This window comes from Desmodus rotundus, chromosome 1, assembly GCF_022682495.2.
Source record: "Desmodus rotundus isolate HL8 chromosome 1, HLdesRot8A.1, whole genome shotgun sequence".
Classification (NCBI taxonomy): Eukaryota; Metazoa; Chordata; class Mammalia; order Chiroptera; family Phyllostomidae; genus Desmodus; species Desmodus rotundus.
Genome location: NC_071387.1, coordinates 132,553,433 through 132,572,348, shown reverse-complemented (window position 1 = coordinate 132,572,348; position 18,916 = coordinate 132,553,433). Strand labels below are relative to the sequence as shown.

At 39.7% G+C, this 18,916-nt stretch overlaps 1 protein-coding gene across 1 annotated transcript in view; it reads left to right on the top strand.

The window, feature by feature from the left end:
- The window catches only part of FBN2 (fibrillin 2), a 251,867-nt gene that overhangs the window by 180,458 nt on the left and 52,493 nt on the right, over positions 1–18,916 (top strand). Inside the window, exons 26-36 of the mRNA XM_024571456.3 lie at positions 1,653–1,781; positions 2,555–2,680; positions 4,817–4,942; positions 5,397–5,519; positions 5,670–5,795; positions 6,134–6,259; positions 7,867–7,989; positions 10,181–10,303; positions 12,274–12,399; positions 15,010–15,132; positions 17,434–17,556. Coding sequence (XP_024427224.2) covers positions 1,653–1,781; positions 2,555–2,680; positions 4,817–4,942; positions 5,397–5,519; positions 5,670–5,795; positions 6,134–6,259; positions 7,867–7,989; positions 10,181–10,303; positions 12,274–12,399; positions 15,010–15,132; positions 17,434–17,556 — 1,374 coding nt within the window. The remainder of the gene's footprint in view (positions 1–1,652; positions 1,782–2,554; positions 2,681–4,816; positions 4,943–5,396; positions 5,520–5,669; positions 5,796–6,133; positions 6,260–7,866; positions 7,990–10,180; positions 10,304–12,273; positions 12,400–15,009; positions 15,133–17,433; positions 17,557–18,916) is intronic.

The following is an 18,916-nucleotide window of genomic DNA, read 5'->3' as shown; positions in this document are numbered from 1 at the left end:
AGGTAGATAATTGGCAGCACTGCAGTGTTGTGGGGCACATGGAGAGGGGACAGCAGGTCACTGCTGGCTGCCCTTCTTCACAGCATCGAAGGCCAGTCTTCTCCCCATGTCTGGTGTCCTTGGTGGTCACACCCATCCTACCTGCACTTGAACTGATTATCAGCCTCTATGGCTCAGCAACACTATGACTTCTTTTCTCTGAAATGCATTCTTCTTATTCACCTATGCATTTTATCTCTTGACTTTCTACCAATTCTCATCAGAGAATAACTTACATAAATACGGCACTTTCTGTGAGACAAAAACTGTTCTCAGCACTTAACAATTATTGATTCACTTACTTCCATGAGGTGGGTTCTACTATATTGCCCATGTTACAGATAAAGAAATTGAGACACAGAGAAATTAAATGATCTCCCAAGGCCTTGCACCCAGAGGATTTGTGCCCGGGGGGTCCAGTTCCAGAGTCTCTACTCTACATTCTGCAGCTCCCACCACATCATGTGAGCCAAGATTTGTCCCCGCTCTGCCATTGGACTTGTTCTATGTTCTTCAGTGGCTCTCACCATCAGTTCCTAAATACTAATAGATAAAAAAAAAAAGTAGGAGAATTAGTATGCATATGGTTAGCTGCTTAATTGAATCAATGAATTTTGTGATTTTTGTTTAAAAGAAAGTGAGTACTTATATTTTTTTTCTTTAGTATGGCCTGCAGTAGGGAGAATCAATAGCAAAAGACCAAAAGTTGGGAGAAAGCAGTGGCTGAGACCCCAAGAGAGCATAGACACATTAGCGACTTATGGACCCTGTTACAGAAAACTTAAACATTGAAATTCATCAGAATAAACAGATGCTGACGAAATCAAGTTTTCCCATCGTGATGAAAAATTTTTTTAAATAAGTCATTTTCTTTATTGTATTTTACAGATATAACTTCTCTAGTGAAAGATCTTGGTTACAGGCTTGGTTATGGGAGATTTCTCAGAGAATCCTGCTTTGAGAATATAAACGCTGCTATTAAAGACTCCGATTTAGTACATAAAAAGTAACAAATGCATCGTTTTTTAAATTTACATATTTAAAATTAGATCACATCTGAATGTGGCACAAAAACACGAACTGGGGCACGTTCCTCAGCCCTGCCGTGCAGGAGCACTCTCTGGCTCCAGGTGAGCGGGCCGCACGTGGTCGGCCCCGTGTTCAGAGGCAGCAGGCCTCGCATGCTCGTACCAGGGCGTTCATGTGGCAGAACCAGCATGGTCTTTGCATCATGAGTCAGACTTTATTCATGTATCCACTGCCTCCTCTTCTGCCCCCTGCCTTGTTCAGTTCATACTGCAGTTGCTTGGTTCATCCTTCTGTTACAATTTCAAAGCCACAAAAAGAAGTCCACAGTTCTGGAATTCTTAAAGGCAAAAAGGCACCACCTGCCCGTTGGCTGTGACAGTTTTGGCAGTTGGGGAAAGGAATGTGCTCGAGGCCCTGTTCCCCTCCAGCTGATCTCCCCAAACATATCCTCATGCTGCTAGCCACTGATTACTCCATCATTTTAAGTGTGCTGCACCTTCCCTGGGAAGGCCAAATCTCTCTCTCAGTTCTTTAACACCTCATCTCATTCCATTTTTTAATTTCTTTTAAAACCTGTGAATTAGACATCGACGAGTGCAGGATTTCTCCCGATCTCTGTGGAAGTGGGATCTGTGTGAACACGCCAGGCAGCTTTGAGTGTGAGTGCTTCGAAGGCTACGAGAGCGGGTTCATGATGATGAAGAACTGCATGGGTAAGCGTGCTTACGTTCTTCCTCTCCAGTCTCAAAACCAGTGGAGCACAGACTCGTTAGCTCGGCTTGTCTCAGAGCTGCTAACAGCATGCTTGGCAGGCAGCTGCGGTGCAAGAGAACAGCTCTGCGCGTTAGACAGGAAGTCTGCTCCCAGATTGCTCTTGGGAAGCCCCAACGTCTTGGCGCCTAATGGCAGTGAGATCCTGAAACTGGGTTCTGTTTATTCAAAGAATCTAAAGTCAACGTGGACTAACTACTCAGGAAGGGTTCATTTAAAATGTGTGACATTGTGTGGTGACCCCAACATTTATATTGAGCCATGCAATCCCATGTTATTTTCCTTATTTGTGTTACTACAAACTCTTTTAGAATTGCCCACCTCTTAGCCCACTCTTTCATTTTCAGCAACCTATAGGATTCACCTTGTGCCATGTAGCAGTGATAAGTCTAAGATTTTTCTTACACTTTGATTAGAAATATAGATAGCAATAAATGATACCTGGAGTTTAGAGTGATCTAAAGCAACTATTGTTTATTTTTACCTCATGGGAGCCTGCTCGTTTCATACAAACTGCTTGAGAGCTCACTGTCTTTGAGAGTAGAACTTGAACCATTTATCCACTGGCAAAGAAAAAGTGAGGCAAGCATTATCCTGTCTCCTATAAGCTTGGCTTCTGAGTCACACCTCGCATGATGATTCTCTCTCCCATGCTGTATGCGTGAACATTTGTTCCTCAGAGTTCTTTAATGGATCTCACATTTTTACCTTTCAGACATTGACGAATGTGAACGTAACCCTCTCCTTTGTAGGGGTGGCACCTGTGTGAACACTGAGGGCAGCTTTCAGTGTGACTGCCCACTGGGACACGAGCTGTCACCGTCACGTGAGGACTGTGTGGGTGAGTTTGTCTCCTTGGCACCCACCCAACGCAACTAGTAAAGATGATAAAGATCAGTGGTTGATTCTAATAAACTTGTTTTGGGCATGTGAAATCGAGCTGATTAAAAATTAGAAATTCAGAGTCCCTACATTTGGGTTCAGGCTTTCTCTAGAGAACGCTTCAGTGACACGTTGGAACGAGCCAGCTTTATCCAGGTTAGCCTCGCCTCTTTTTCATTACAAGCGCATGTGGAAGGACCCTGTGTGAGGGACCCTGTGTAAGGCCATGTAGTTCCTGGTGGGTGGGGGGGGAAAGCTGCTCCCTGAGAGCTCACCTGTACAATCACTCAGCAGAGTCTGCTGCTGTGCCCCGGTCTGTCATCACAGGGTCTGCTCGCGCATGTGTGAACGTGTGCGCTCCTTCCACTCCCTCCTCTCACAGAAACACGGAGGTCTCTTCACTGGCCTGGAGCTCAGTGAGGATGTCAGGGTCCACACGACGAGACCAGTGATTGGGCTTGGAGCATTCCAGCCAACTGCTCTTCATAAATATACAAAGGCCTCTGAACTCACTGTGTTCTGGTATACTGGCTTGAAAACTTTGATTTAGCCAGGAAACATTTTCTTCACAAAAATCTTTCTTGAAAATATAAGCAAATAAGGCAGTTTAAAATAGAGCAGATCACAAACCTCCATTTAAAAAGATAATTTAAGCATATCTCAGTATATTTATTTATAAACCCTATTTATAGCGAGATGCTAATATATTAGAAGAATCTTAAATTATAGACTAAACAGACATTTTGAAAAGGTAAATTTAAAAGTTTTAAATATTTTTCTTTCATTTTAATAGTGGTACAAATAGCTTTTTCACATAGATAACCACAAAATATTTATTCACGGTTGTCAAACAGTGACTGGAGATCTGTTACTAAGGTCAGTTTATTTTGTTAATTGGTTTTTATGGTCCTAGAGCTGGAAAAAAGTACCCCTCAAAGGTTCAATGTACAATGTGAGATACATATTTTTGCATGTATATAAAAAAATAAACATTTAATGATCATAGAGATAAATTTGTATGTCACATAATCTTACTAATTTTGAGAATTCGAGATGAATTTCTTGCTATATCTGATCATACGTAGTCATTGTTTTTACCTTACATTTTGTCTGACAAATAGCTTGCATGAAGAAAAGTATCACTACCATTTTCTTGCTGTTCTCTTGTGATTTCAATATTAGTACTAGTTTATTCCACAGATCTTTGCAGAAGTTTTTTCTAAGATTTTATTTATTTATGTTTAGAGAGAGGGGAAGGAAAGGAGAAAGAGAGGGAGAGAAACATTGGTATGTGAGAGGAACATTCATCAGTTGCCTCTCCTGTTTGCCCCACCTGGGGCATCAAACCCGCAACCCAGGCGTGTACCCTGACCAGGAATTGAACCAGCATCCTTTTGCTTTGTGGTATGATGTCCAACCAACTGAGCCACACCAGTCAGGGCTGCAGGAGTTTTTTTAAGGCATCTTTTGTTTTATAAACGTTAATTTACTTTAAAATAGGGAATGTAATATGTAGGTCACCTGTCTAGGCACACTAAACACACAATATGATGAAAGCCGATAAGTAAGTGAGGGCCGTGTGATCAGCCCCTCGGTTTAGTAGAAGCAGACGCCTTCCCTCAGGAAACACCAGCACTTGACCATTTGATGGGACCAGCTACGTGTGCCAGTGTAAACTCATCTATTAAAGGTTTGCAGCTTCCTTACTGGCATGTGCTAGATGTGTGTGGCCTAATGTGGTAGTCACTAGCCACGTGTGGCTGTTTAAATTTAATTAAAATTAAATAACATTAAAAATTCAGTGTCTTAGTCATACTATTCATGTTTCAAGTGCTCAGTAGGAGCTACATATTGGACAGCACAGATATGGAACAGTTCCATCATCATCGAAAGTTCTACTGGACAGCACTGTTGTGCAGAGAAATAAGAGAAATATAGATTCTAGAATTTTCTCTGGATGCCTCAGGAGATTATCTGACTTCCCCCTGAAGTACACAAAGCCCTTTGCAGACCACCGCTCCATTGCGGCATGTGCTTGACAGTTTAAGTGATAGTGTTATTGTATAAAACATTAATTCTGTGTATCTTTTTGTAGATGTTAACGAATGCTCCTTGAGTGACAATCTCTGTAGAAATGGAAAGTGTGTGAACATGATTGGAACATACCAGTGCTCCTGTAATCCTGGATACCAGGCCACGCCAGACCGGCAGGGCTGTACAGGTAAGGGGTAGGTCAAGTGGGTGTGGAACTTAGAGTCCTCAAACCAACCGAGGACCACTTCTGACACTGACTATATAATGAAGTCAATGAGAGTCATTTGTCCTAAAAATGAGTCTTAAGAATGGGGGCAGATCTCTAAGATGCCATGGTTTAGTGGTTTTGTAGAGGAATCTCTGGTTTTATCATAGAAAACCCCCTAAACTCCGTAGTTAATATATTTCTGAGTTCTTGAATGCTAGGTTACTGGAGCTAGATGTCAAATGGAATGCTGTGTGAAAGGAAATAAAAAGAACTAAGAAAGACTAATGGTATGATGATAAATCAACACAAATCATGGGGAGAAAATCCAAAGCTATTTATTTAAGCCTTATCAGTTTCAAAAGAAGAAAAGTCTTTTTTTTTTTTTTTTAAGAAAGTAGCCCTGACAAGTAATGTGGTAGCAATGTTTTCACAGATATCGATGAATGCATGATAATGAACGGAGGCTGCGACACCCAGTGCACCAATTCGGAAGGGAGCTACGAATGCAGCTGCAGCGAGGGTTATGCCCTGATGCCAGATGGGAGATCGTGCGCAGGTACAGAAAATACACAGACTTTGTACATCTAATTAGTTTTGTCTCATAAATCTGGCTCCAAATAATTTGAGTGGAACTGGATGGAAAAAAACATCTGAGCTTAATAAAAACCATCCTTCCTTTCACTTGATGTTAATTTTGTATCATCAGATATTGATGAATGTGAAAATAATCCTGATATCTGTGATGGTGGCCAGTGTACCAACATCCCTGGAGAATATCGCTGTCTGTGTTATGACGGCTTCATGGCTTCAATGGACATGAAAACGTGCATTGGTGGGTACTGTCAAAACAGGATAAGTGTTTATATACACATATACAAATATATGCACATTTATACACACACATGTAAACACAAGAAGAGGCTTTCTCATTTATTTTAAAAATTCAAGCTATTGTGTTAGAAGATGTAAAAGCTGAAAAGGAAACATTTTTTGGAAAAAAAAAAAGCCCTTAAAGTCATTATATTTATCTGCAATACTGTGTTTTGCAAATAGATTACATTTTAAATTTTATTTGTGTATTTTAGCATTATGCTATTCAGCTTAAAAGATAACTTCTGAACTACTAAGATGAACAGGTAATAACCAAGGCACTGAAAATAAATTTTCTAGATGTGAATGAGTGTGACTTAAATTCAAACATCTGCATGTTTGGGGAATGTGAGAACACCAAGGGATCCTTCATTTGCCACTGTCAGCTGGGTTATTCAGTGAAGAAGGGAACCACAGGATGCACAGGTAGGTCTCAAGCTTGTATCCTCTGTGTTTTGGCTTCTTGCATTTCAGAGGCAAACCTTAAGCATCATCTGTTCACTGGCATCTCTTAGAATGTTACCCACACTTGGCTGTGACTGTGTGTGGTGAGTGACTGACATGGAGCATGTGTGATGGGTTTGGCTCACCTTTGTGGTAGCACACCATCTCAGCTGCTGCCCAGCGTGCAGTTGTCTACGGTCCAGACAAGGAGAGGAGAGTGGGTACAGAGTCTGGGCCCCAAGGTTCTGATGTGTTTCTAGTGGCTCTTGCAGCAGTGTTCACTTTCTTAGGAAGACTGCTGCCCAAAGGGGAGACATAAGGAGCATCAAATGACATAAAGAGATCCCAGGTGTGGCTTGTTTTGGAAGTTCTTTTAAACTAACAAAAATGTATCTAGATTCTATGTAGACATTTCCTTGCTTTCTTTCCCCTGTCTTTTCCTCTCTTCTCTCTTCTCTTTCATTTGCTTTTTTCTTCTCTTCCCCCTTTCCCAAGTGCCTCTGTCTTCTTTCTCTTCTTTCTTTCTTTACTCACCCCATTATCTCTTGTTCTCTTTCTCTACTAGGTAGATTTAGCCTTTTGCATAAAGGGCTGGCGGGGAAAGCTAGGAAGTCCCAAATTCATTGCTTTGGACCTGCCTTCCTCATTGCTCAACTTAAGGCCCTTGTATGGTATTTTGCTCAAGGCAGGTGGAGGGTGGCTGACAGAAGCCTGGCTCTTAGGTTGTATTTTTGGGAAAGAGCAAGTCATGGAGGGTGTACTCTGCGTGTTCACCACTATCAGTGTTGATGTGAAGCCAGTAGTTTTGTGTGTGTGTGTGTGTAATTTCAAGATCTGTAATATGTAATCACTGAGCTTGGTAGAACAGACTATTTCTACTTTACAAAGTTCTAGAAAGCTTTGGGGAACACATATATGTATATATATGCACATATGTATGCATGTATGTATACACATATATCTATGTGTATATATGTATGCTATAGAGGCAAAAGCTTCATCATTTTTCAGGTAACATTTTCAATGAATATTTTTATATATTGTCAGATAAATAGAAACATATCCATTAAATTGATAGTTTTAAAAAAACTCTGTAAAATGTTGTACTGATTTTTAAAATGCAGATGATCATGTAATTTTAAATGGAGAATATACTATCACTTCAACAAGCCAGGCTCTTTCTTATCTTCATGAAAATTAATAGGAAAGAAAAGCAGTCTCTATTCGGAAATAATTTTCCTTGCCATCTCTAATCTGATGCCTCTACACAGAGTTCTGTCTGGGCCCAGGATGGAAGGACCCTTGGGGCAGGTGGGGCTGACACACATATCTGTCAGGGGTCTGGAGCATCTCCCTTCCACCGGAAACGGGCTGGCAGTTTCTTCTAGGGAAGGGCTTGCTCGATTTGCATCATGACCTTTCAAATCCTGTTGGACTCTACAAAAATTTAAAAATAAAAACGTTAATGTTTTCTTTGTACAGCTTTAGATATTTCCATACTTTAAATTTTTTTCTACACAGAAATCTACTGGGAAGTGGAATTAATTAGCTTGTATTTTATCTTCTTCATATTAACTACGGTTTCTCAGATGTGGATGAGTGTGAAATTGGAGCCCACAACTGTGACATGCATGCCTCATGTCTAAACGTCCCAGGAAGCTTCAAGTGTAGCTGCAGAGAAGGCTGGATTGGAAATGGCATCAAATGTATCGGTGAGTTTGAAATGTAAACAACCTCTGCTAAGGCACAAAACTCTTCGAGGCTCTTCTTTACATAGTTGTCAACCCACATACTTGAATACGGGCATGTTCTTCTTTTTCATTTAATCTCTTGAAAACCAAAGGCTATCTTTAGTTGCAAGATAGTTCTTATCTAAGAGTTTCCTTTAACATTGGTATAAATGATCAAATTACAACAGTATGTCTTGGCATCTGCTTTTTAGTGCGTTGTTCAGTAAAAATTATTTGATGTGCAGCCAGAAATCCAAACAGCTGCATGATGAAAATGACTAATATATTTTCCCAATCTTTTCATAGAGTAATCATTGAGATTTAAAACCCAGTGAAATAAAGGAAGGGAATGAAAAGGTTTGGTTTGTTTTTTCAGATAACCTAAGTCTGAAGTAATTGGTCAATACCAGCTTCTTAATAGAAATTAGAATTCTTCCAGAGACATCTAAATGTTTTGTTGGATTGCAAGAAATCTGATTCAAAGAAAGAGAATGGCAGGGCAGCTGCCATATTCTAAGTTTTACAGTTCTTGAGCCAAAGTTTAATGAGTCTATAGCTGTGAGGCGGAAGACTGGATTTTACCCTCGGTGTCACGCACAGTGCTGTGTAGTGTGCTCAGTGTTTTACATGCCTTAATGAGAAAGCATGTTCCAAATGGGAAGACTTGTCCAGGTCAATTAAGAGTAGAAAATTAAGCAAGCTAAACTGACCTCCCCATGATTGCCCATTAAAATCTTACAAGCCTGCAGTAAGCATTAAAGAATAGCTTTAAAATCTTTTATGAATAACATATTAATTTGAATATGCTTTTTCATCCATTTAATTGTTATATACTTGTCAAATGTTTATGAGCTGATATAGAATTTAAATTGTCAGAGTTTCCACATCACTTTGTGAAGGAATGTTCTATGATGACTTTTGGTACAGCCCACTTGCTACATAACTTCTAGTGCAGCCATCTCTATCATTAATCTCAACAGCTTCTCAGCCATATCCCCATTCCCATTTTTCTAGTCCCATTTGACTACAGTTTTTCTGTCTTTTAGCCTCCACATTTTCTGTGCTTCTTGTCCATCTCTCATTCTGGCCAGCTATTGCAAAATAGCCTGCCTCCATTACCAAAGATTGAGCTGTGTCCAGGCATCTCTTCTCCAAATCTCTTCTCCATCCATTACATCCAACTCCCTCATTTCCATCACCATCCCCCTGTCTCACCCATTTTCCTTATCCTCTCTGGCCTTCCGTACTAATCCATTCTTCAGATAGCAGACAGACAGACCTTTTCAAACACAGACCTGGTGTCTTCACAACTGTCATTTTAACCCATTGAATTTAGGATGAAATCAGCTTCCTGCCATGGTTTGTGAGACCTCATAGCATCTTTCTGCTATCTCTCCAGTTCAATTTTCCATCACCTTCTTCCCCTGCTGGTGCTCTGTCACTCTGACCTCCTTTAATTTGTCACACCAAGTTGTTTTCCTACCCAGGATCATTGTATGTGCTGTTCCCTCTGCAGGGAACACCCTTCCACACTTCTGTTCAGCATGCTTTTATTCATCAGTTATGTCTGAAGTTAACTAAAAATTACTTCCTTACTAGAGCTTTCCTTGTTCTTGTACCCCAAATCAGATGCCTTTTTTAATTCTCTCATAGCACTTTGTAATGTTTCTTCTTGGTACATATAACAGTATTTAACTTAATTTTCTGTGTTTAACATCTGTCTTTTCCACTAAACAGTGGGCTTCATGAAGTCAAGAATCACATACCAGTTTCCTCATCTATAAAATGAACCTAAATTTTTCTGCTCTGAAATTCAGTAGTATCTTAGAAATTGATCCCCCCTTTTCTGATAATGAAACCAGTGATAAAACCCACTCTGAGTAGAAGTCAGAAGGGAATATAGCCCTGGTTTTCTTTTAGTCATTAAAAGCTAGTTGATTAGATACCTCAAAAATTGCTTGAATTTATACTCTTGGCCCCTGTTTGTGGCATGAGGACTTTGGATTATGGGTCTGACATCTTAGAGAATTAGAACTGTGACCTTAGAAATCAACTAAAATACATTCTATTTGGCTAGTGTCCATTTAAATTGAGACAAATGAAAACCTTTCTGAGTGTTTAAATGTTGCATTTTTGTTTCTGAACTTTATTGCTGCGTTTCCTTGGCCCGCAGATCTGGATGAATGCTCTAATGGAACCCACCAGTGTAGCATCAACGCTCAGTGCGTGAATACTCCCGGCTCCTACCGCTGTGCCTGCTCTGAAGGGTTCACGGGAGATGGTTTCACCTGCTCAGGTGGGTGGAGTCCTGAGGTGTGTTCTGGCATGACTTTCTGGGCTACTCATATGCTTTTTTTTTTTTTAATTACTTTATTATTGTTCAATTACAGTTGTCTTCATTTTCTCCCCACCCCTCCCTCACACCCCAGCTAAACCCACCTCCCTCCCTTGCTTCCACCCTCCCCTTTGATTTTGTCCATGTGTCTTTTATAGTAGTTCCTGAAAACCTTTCTCCCCACTGTCCCCTCTCTCATCCCCTCTGGCTATTGTTAGATTGTTCTTAATTTCAATGTCTCTGGTTATATTTTGTTTGCTTTTTTCTTTTGTTGATTATGTTTTATTTGAAGAAAATGAATTAAAGAAGGCTGAAATCCCTACGTCTGTTTAAAATCTTACATGCAACTGTGTATCTTCCTCTTACATGAAACACAAAAACCTGAAAAATTTTCTAAAATATTGGTGCAAGTTTTAAAATAATGACATTTATTACTGTTCTTTACTGCTAATGACTATCTTTTCCCCTTGTTTGTTTATTAACACATTGACCCAAAGTGCAGGCCCTGTCTGACCCAGACCACCTGAATTCAGGCCTTGCCTGTCGGGCTTCCTGGCTATACAGCCTTAAGTAAATTACTTAACCTGTGTGGGCTTAGCTTTCCCATTGTAATATGGGCATAGTAATAATAGTAATACCATTTATGCTGTTATTTTTATCAGTAAATGAGTGACATGTGGGAAAGCTATTCAGCTTCCTCAGATACAATATATGACCTACCCAATCACTGCTATTTACTGTGTTTATCAAAATCTCAGCGTGCCCATGGTTTTGAGAGAACCAAGTGAAATACAACATGTAAAGGGCTTAGAAAACACATCACAGGAACTCAGTAAATGGTAGCTGCCACTTAGCTGCTATTCATTCCACATTCCCTGAGGATAAAACTTCTTCTCATTGTACTCATTTTTAAGGCTGGATCATCTCTGGCTATAAAGTATGATGCTTTTGTTTGTAAGATAGATGTTTCTCAGTTGAATTTCAGTACACACCTTAAACCCATCAGTTAAAGGTAGACTCTGTTTTTTTCTAATTATTGACATTAAAAACACAGACTCCTCATTTTTAAATGCATCTTTAAGAAAATATTCTATTCAATTTTAAAGCATTATCATTTTTAAACCTCAGCTATTTCACTTTTCTTAGCATTTCTCTGCACTGTGGTGTTTAGGGAAGGGAGTGGCTTTGGTGTCAGGTACAACTGTACTTGGATCCTGGCCCAGCCGCAGACCAGCTCGCTGTGACTCCTGCAGCTCAGTTGGTTGCTCCTGGCTTGGTCCTTCCTCTGCTGACCCTCACAGGAGTGGTGACCAGAGTGAAACCGTGCACGTCAGGCAACTCGCACACTGCCTGGCAGATACTGACCCTCCGTAAACATGGTTTGTGTCCTCCCCTTTTTTTTATTCGATGAAATTAATAAATTATCTTTAAGGTCTATGAAAAATGCCCATTTGCATAATTAAGATAGGAATATTTTGATAGGATTATAACGACAAGAAAAAAAACTTTCCTAATTTTCACACAGTGTCCCTAATTTGCTCAAAAATATTTAAACTAGTGAAAGAATGAGTTATTTCTTCTCACACTATAATGCTTTCAAATGAACTAACACCATTTTGAGATTAGTCCAATGATCTTTGCTATACCTAAATGATGTTTCACTGATGCAACAAATTGGCATTAAAGAGGACTGAGACAAATGTGAGAGACCCCTGCACTCCTCCTGTTAATCATGCTAGAATTTAATGTTAGGGTGTAGGTTGGATAGCTACACTATCAAGTTGTATACCCTTACTTAGGTGATTATGATTAATTGTTGCTTCATAGTAATGAACACTCACTCAGGCCAGTAAGATTTAGTTGTAGAACAAGGAAGAAAATGTGCCATGAAATTTGGATCTTAATAAAGATGTAATTTGCTTATCCCCCAGATGTTGATGAGTGTGCAGAAAACATAAATCTCTGTGAGAACGGACAATGCCTCAACGTCCCGGGTGCATATCGCTGTGAGTGTGAGATGGGCTTCACTCCAGCCTCAGACAGCAGATCTTGCCAAGGTGGGTCACCAGGATTCCAGCTCATTTCCAAGTTGGATCAACTACAGCAAATGAAACCACAAAAAGGGCTGGAACAGGCTCCACCTGGAAGCAGAATACACAGCACATGCTGCACATAAAAAAGTCGTTCGTTTAAGCATGGATTATTTTGCCGAATGAATAATGAGGAAGGCAGCTTTCATCTCTTATGAAGTTTTCCTGGCCATGAGCCAATAGTTGGAAGTTTGGCTCATTCTTTTTTCTTTTTAACCATTTCTTTTTTTATCACTAAATGAATGACATGTGGAAAAACTATTCAGCTTTTATAAAGTATGATGCACTACCTACCCCAATCACTGCTATTTAATGTGTTTATCAAAATCTAAGTAGCCCATTTTTGGCACTTGCCATCATGTTTCAGTCTGCAGTCTGTGTGTCTGGGACTGGAAGTCCTCTTTGGGGACTGCCCTTTTGCCTAATAGTAATGTCTCCTTCCTCTAAGTTATGACATCATCCTCCTTTCCTAGAAATGGGGCTTTGTGACTAGTATCATATCTTTCTAAGAAAAAGAATTTGGATTTTCTTTTAAATTAGAGACTCAGTTCACATTACATATCATTTGGGTCATCATTGTGTTCATAAGGAGTACATCAAAATGTAAATGACAAAAAGGAAAAGATGGAAAACAATTCATATAAACCATAAGGCTTTACCAGATTTAGTGATTCATAGAAAACATTTAAAAAATACCTTAGGCTAACTGCTAGACAAAGATTATGAAATGAAACTGGATTACAGACTCTCCCCACACTAGCGTCTAATCAAATGAACAGAAATAGTAAATACTGGCATGTGCACACACACGCTTCACCAGCAGCAACCGGAGACCTAAGTACACAGCCCAGGTTGGCTCAGAGTAGAGCTTGACCCACTGACAAAAGTGGCACTGAAGAAGTAAAGTGGAATTTTCCATAAATATCCTCCAATTTGGAGAGAATCAGATAAAGAGGATGAAAAGTAGGCCTTGGGGAAGATGACATTAGAAACTGAATGCATTCATTCTTCCACACAGACCTGCTGGACTGGGCAGAATCTAATCCACTTTACACAAGGCAGCTGTAGAGTAAGCTTCCTTTTTTTCCCCGGTCCTGGTTTCTTCTAAACACTGAAACCAGTTAGTAGAAAATGTGAGTCAGTATGGTTATGGAGTTACATGATTTATTACCCATGTCAGTTTGACAAGAGTTAGTGGGAAAAGGAGCAAGTAAGCAGTAGCCAGACACTTCTGCCAACATAAAATTTCAAAATTAATTCTTTATACATAACACAGAATTTCCTCTTCATAATTCTATTCCTTTATCTGTGGCAGGGGACCTTCCAGAACTTCTCCCAGACCTTCCCCAAGCTGATGCTATGTATTCTTTTAGAGAATGCGGGACAGTATTCTCTTAAAAAAACCTTACTTTATACAACTATAACATTATTGAAATGATCACTTTATACAACTATAACATTATTTAAATGATCATTTAAAAGTAAAATGCACACTCAATGGCTGATAACACAATTCTATTTTCAGTTCAGTGATTAACTTAATGAGTTTATTCATTTATATAAAGAGAATAATTTTGTTCGTTGCCCCAACACAAAAAAGAGACACCTTTATATATCAGTTAAACTTAAAACACAATTTGAACCATCCTTTAAATCTAAGATAGTTGAACTTCATTATTTTAATCTTAATTGCCATATTGACCAGAGACTTTTTAGACTTAAGGCAGCACTTTAGGATGATTTCCATGGTCTAGCCTAAAACGACGTGGCTGGTCTGCATTCACAGAATATGAGGTAATTTGTGTATGGCATGTTCGTCCTCTTCCTGCAAGGAGAAATACAGATGATTTCTGCAGCTGTACACACACACACACACACACACACACACACACACACACACACACACGGGTCTTCATTTTCATATGAATGAGGAGCGATTTCTTATTTATTGACCTTGAGCTAAAGCCTCATGGAAGAGTTTCATAAACTGGATTTCGGACTTCAATAAAGCTATTTTAATGAAATTTGTAGGAATGTGGAGTAATGAATGATCTTATTTCATGCTCTTAGGAGAAAAATTATTTCCCTTTTTAAACTGACTTTATAACAGATCAGATTACAGAATAAAAACATTTTTAAAAGTTAAACTTAAGTAATGTTAATAATATATTTAATATTTAAAATATTATGTTAATATATTTTGTATGTATGTTTAAAAAACACCTTTTTGCACTAAATTAGAATCTTCTAATTTGTTTTTATCTTTAATTTTTACCTCATTCCTTTCATTTGTTCATATTTAATTTTTGTATTTTTTATGCCTTTGGGGAATTCTTTTTTGTTTAAGTATATTATAACCCAAGACAGTTAAAATACTGTCAATAAAATAATATTTCTTTTATATTTGTTCCTAGATGAATATTAGTTGCTTGCCATTTACCTGGTCAGAGAAAAGGAAATCTTTTTACTGCATAAGAATATCCAAGGAAATAAAAAATTTAATTAATATTATACATTAAATCAAAATATTTAAAGTGTCCTTGTAAATGAGAGGTGACTATTTTTTTAAATTTTCAGATATTGATGAGTGCTCCTTTCAAAATATTTGTGTCTTTGGAACATGTAACAATTTGCCTGGTATGTTTCACTGCATCTGCGACGATGGTTATGAACTAGACAGAACAGGCGGGAACTGTACAGGTAGGCCAGTTACAGACATAACTGTGTTCTTATTAGTTGAAATGAATGTTTTGTGCTAGGTTTAAAAATTCCTCAGGTTTCAGTTTAGCTAACTTTTTTTTTGAAACAGAAAATTGCATTCTGATACATTTATTTATTTATTTATTTAAATATATTTATTGATTATGCTATTACAGTTGTCCCATTTCCCCCCCCCCCTCACTCCACTCCATCCTGCCCACCCCCTCCCTCCCACATTCCCACCCTATAGTTCATGTCCATGGGTCATACTTATAAGTTCTTTGGCTTCTACATTTCCTACACTATTCTTACCCTCCCCCTGTCTATTTTCCACCTATCTTCTATGCTACTTATTCTCTGTACCTTTCCCCCCCTCTCCCCCTCCCACTCCCATATTGAGAACCCTCCATGTGATCTCCATCTCTATGGTTCTGTTCCTGTTCTAGTTGTTTGCCTAGTTTGCTCTTGTTTTTGTTTTAGGTGTGGTTGTTAATAACTGTGAGTTTGCTATCATTTTTACTGTTCCTATTTTTGATCTTCTTTTTCTTAGGTAACTCCCTTTAACATTTCATATAATAAGGGCTTGGTGATGATGAACTTCTTTAACTTGACCTTATCTGAGAAGCACTTTATCTTCCCTTCCATTCTAAATGATAGCTTTGCTGGATACAGTAATCTTGGGTGTAGGTCCTTGCATTTAATCTTGGGTAATGTAATTATGATGTGCTTTGGTGTGTTCCTCCTTGGGTCCAGCTTCTTGGGGACTCTCTGAGCTTCCTAGACTCCTGGAAGTCTATTTCCTTTGCCAGATGAGGGAAGTTCTCCTTCATTATTTGTTCAAATAAGTTTTGCAATTTTTTGTTCTTCCTCTTCTCCTTCTGGCACCCCTATAATTCGGATGTTGGAACATTTCAAGATGTCCTGGAGGTTCCTAAGCCTCTCCTCATTTTTCCGAATTCTTGTTTCTTCATTCTTTTCTGGTTGGATGTTTCTTTCTTCCTTCTGGTTCACACTGTGGATTTGAGTCCCAGTTTCCTTCGCATCACTATTGGTTCCCTATACATTTTCCTTTGTTTCTCTTAGCATAGGCTTCATTTTTTCATCTGGTTTTCGAACAGATTCATCCAATTCTGTGAGCATCTTGATGACCAGTGTTTTGAACTGTGCATCCGATAGGTTGGCTATCTCTTCCTCGCTTAGTTGTATTTTTTCTGGAGCTTTGAAGTGTTCTGTCATTTGGGCCATTTTTTGTTTGTTTGTTTGTCTTGGCGCTTCTGTTACTTTAAGGGGCGGAGCCTTAGGTGTTCACAGGGGCGGGGTTACGCTGGTCCCTGAGCTGTGATGCTGTATGTGGGGGAGGGGCCGAGAGGGAGCAATGGCACCCGCTTCACTCTCCTCCGGATTTCAATCTTTCACTCCAATACCCACAATCAAACTGGGCCCCTCTGGTGCTGGTTCCCCAGTGGGTGGGCTTGTGCACACTCCAGGCCCCTGTGGGTCTCTCCAACGACCTCTCCTGCGAGGCTGGGAGTCTCTCCTGCTGCTGCCCCAACCCCCACAGGCGTTTTCAATCAGAGGTTTGAGGCTTTATTTCCTGGAGCTGGAGCCCTGGGTTGCGTGGTCTGCTTCGCTCCCTGCCATTTGTCCGGTTTATCTGTGCGCAAATGTGGGGCCACAGGGTCTGCTAGTGGTCAGACTGCCTGCGTCGTTCGTCCCACACTCCGCCAGTCTCAGTCCCGCCACTCGAGTCCTCTCCGCCCCTCCTACTGGTCTGGATGAATGTTTATTTTTTATTTCCTTGGTGTCAGACTTCCTTGCCATTCGATTTTCTGTCGGTTCTGGTTGTGTAAGGAGGCACAGTGTGTCCACCTATGCTTCCATCTTGGTTCTCTGATACATTTATTTTTAATGGAATTAATCCATTCTTATATAAACAACCTAATATTAAATATCTAACATGAAACTAGGAAAGTATTTCTTTATATATTTTGTGCATGCATGCATACACACATATATACATGTATAAATATAATTTTAGTTAAGCAAATAGTGACACAGTTTTTTTCTCCTTCAGAATTGCAACATTTAATTATTTATCTATTAAGGATATTAAATGATATTGTCATAATTATTGTGTGACGGACCTATGGAAATCGTTTTAGGAATGTACAAGGATTTAATCTTCATTGTGCCGAGGGTTTCAGAATGATCTACTAAGTTACAAGAAATCTGCCAAATGTTTTGAAACAGCAGTATGTACAGTAAAGATCTTAACATGGGTACATTAAATGTTTTTCCTAGATATTGATGAATGTGCTGATCCCATAAACTGTGTCAATGGCCTCTGTGTCAACACACCTGGTCGTTACGAGTGTAACTGCCCACCTGACTTTCAGCTGAACCCCACCGGTGTGGGTTGTGTTGGTAAGTAAAAGCTATCTGAAACAAGCAAATAGAATTATTTAGAGCTAAATATTCAAATTCTCTTGGTAATGCACTGTGGTGAGTATTTGCTACAATTAATTTGTAAACAAAACAGTCCTTTCCCTTAAGAAACTCTAGATTACCAAATTACATGGACATTTTTATTGTGTTTATCTGCCAAGTTGTATTGGGAAATGAATTTTCAAGACATCTGCTCCAACTTCCTCCTCTTGCAAGCTTGGGAACAGGACTTCAAGAGGTGCAGGACTTGGTTCAAAATCTTAGAGTTTGCAAATGGCAGAGCTGAGGCACAGCCCTGAACTGCTGGGCCCCCTATCCAGTACATTGGCCAGGACAGCCCGAAGTGGTAGAACTAATGGGTTATACATTATCTCTCCTATGAGCAGGGTCATGTAGGAGTGTAACAAATGAAGTGATGAGAGGAGAGGAATTGGAGAACTGGATTTCTTTAGCCAAACTATTGGAGTGGAGCAAGTTGTTGGCTTGGTGGGTGGGGATGGGGGGCAAAGAAGACAGTAATAAAGGTTCAGAATCTGTCTTCAACATTCCTGACATCTCTGATCTTTTGAAAATAATTATCCAGTGTTTGCCATCTGCCCTGTTTCTGCTCCTCAATGAACGTTTACCTAGAGGTTAATGGTCTGGAGAATTTCTTGACAGGACACAAAAAATTAAAAAAAAAAAAAAAAAGAATTGGGGAATTCTTGCTTCAGTGCAAATCTGCCCTCTGTCCTCAGTGTCAATTTTCTAGACCTTGCAGTTTATGGAGGGGGTGTTTGCCACTGTGATTTATACACAATTTTTATATTGTTTTCAAATTTTAGAGAATATATTGAATTATAGTTTATGGCTGCCCCAAGTTCTGACTTTTTCATTCAGACTTATTGTTCAGTGAATATTGAGTGCTTTCTCTTCTGGGGGCTGCAGAGGGAGTATACTAAGAAAATTCTCTGCTTTTGAGTTACATGCTGGTAGCAGGGAGACATACAGCAAGAAGAAATTCTGATACTGGAGGTGGTTGTAGGATAAGTGCTGTGTTATTTGGAGGGTGGGAGAATCATTTGGAGGGTGGGAGAATCAGAGCCTTGAAGGAGGGAACATGCCAGCAGGACCTCTCAGAGGAGACAACTTGTCTTCAAGGCAAAGGAGCAGCCAGTGAAAAAGGCCTGTAGCAGAGAATGCTACGGTGTCCGGGACACAGCCTTGAGGCTGAGGCAGAGGGTGGAGTGAGTGGGAGTGGGAGGAGTAAGAGGAAAGGAGTCAGAGGAGGAGCAATAGCCCAGATCACAAAGTGGTTCTCGGCCCCAGCTGCACTGTGAAATCCCATTTGGAACCTTGA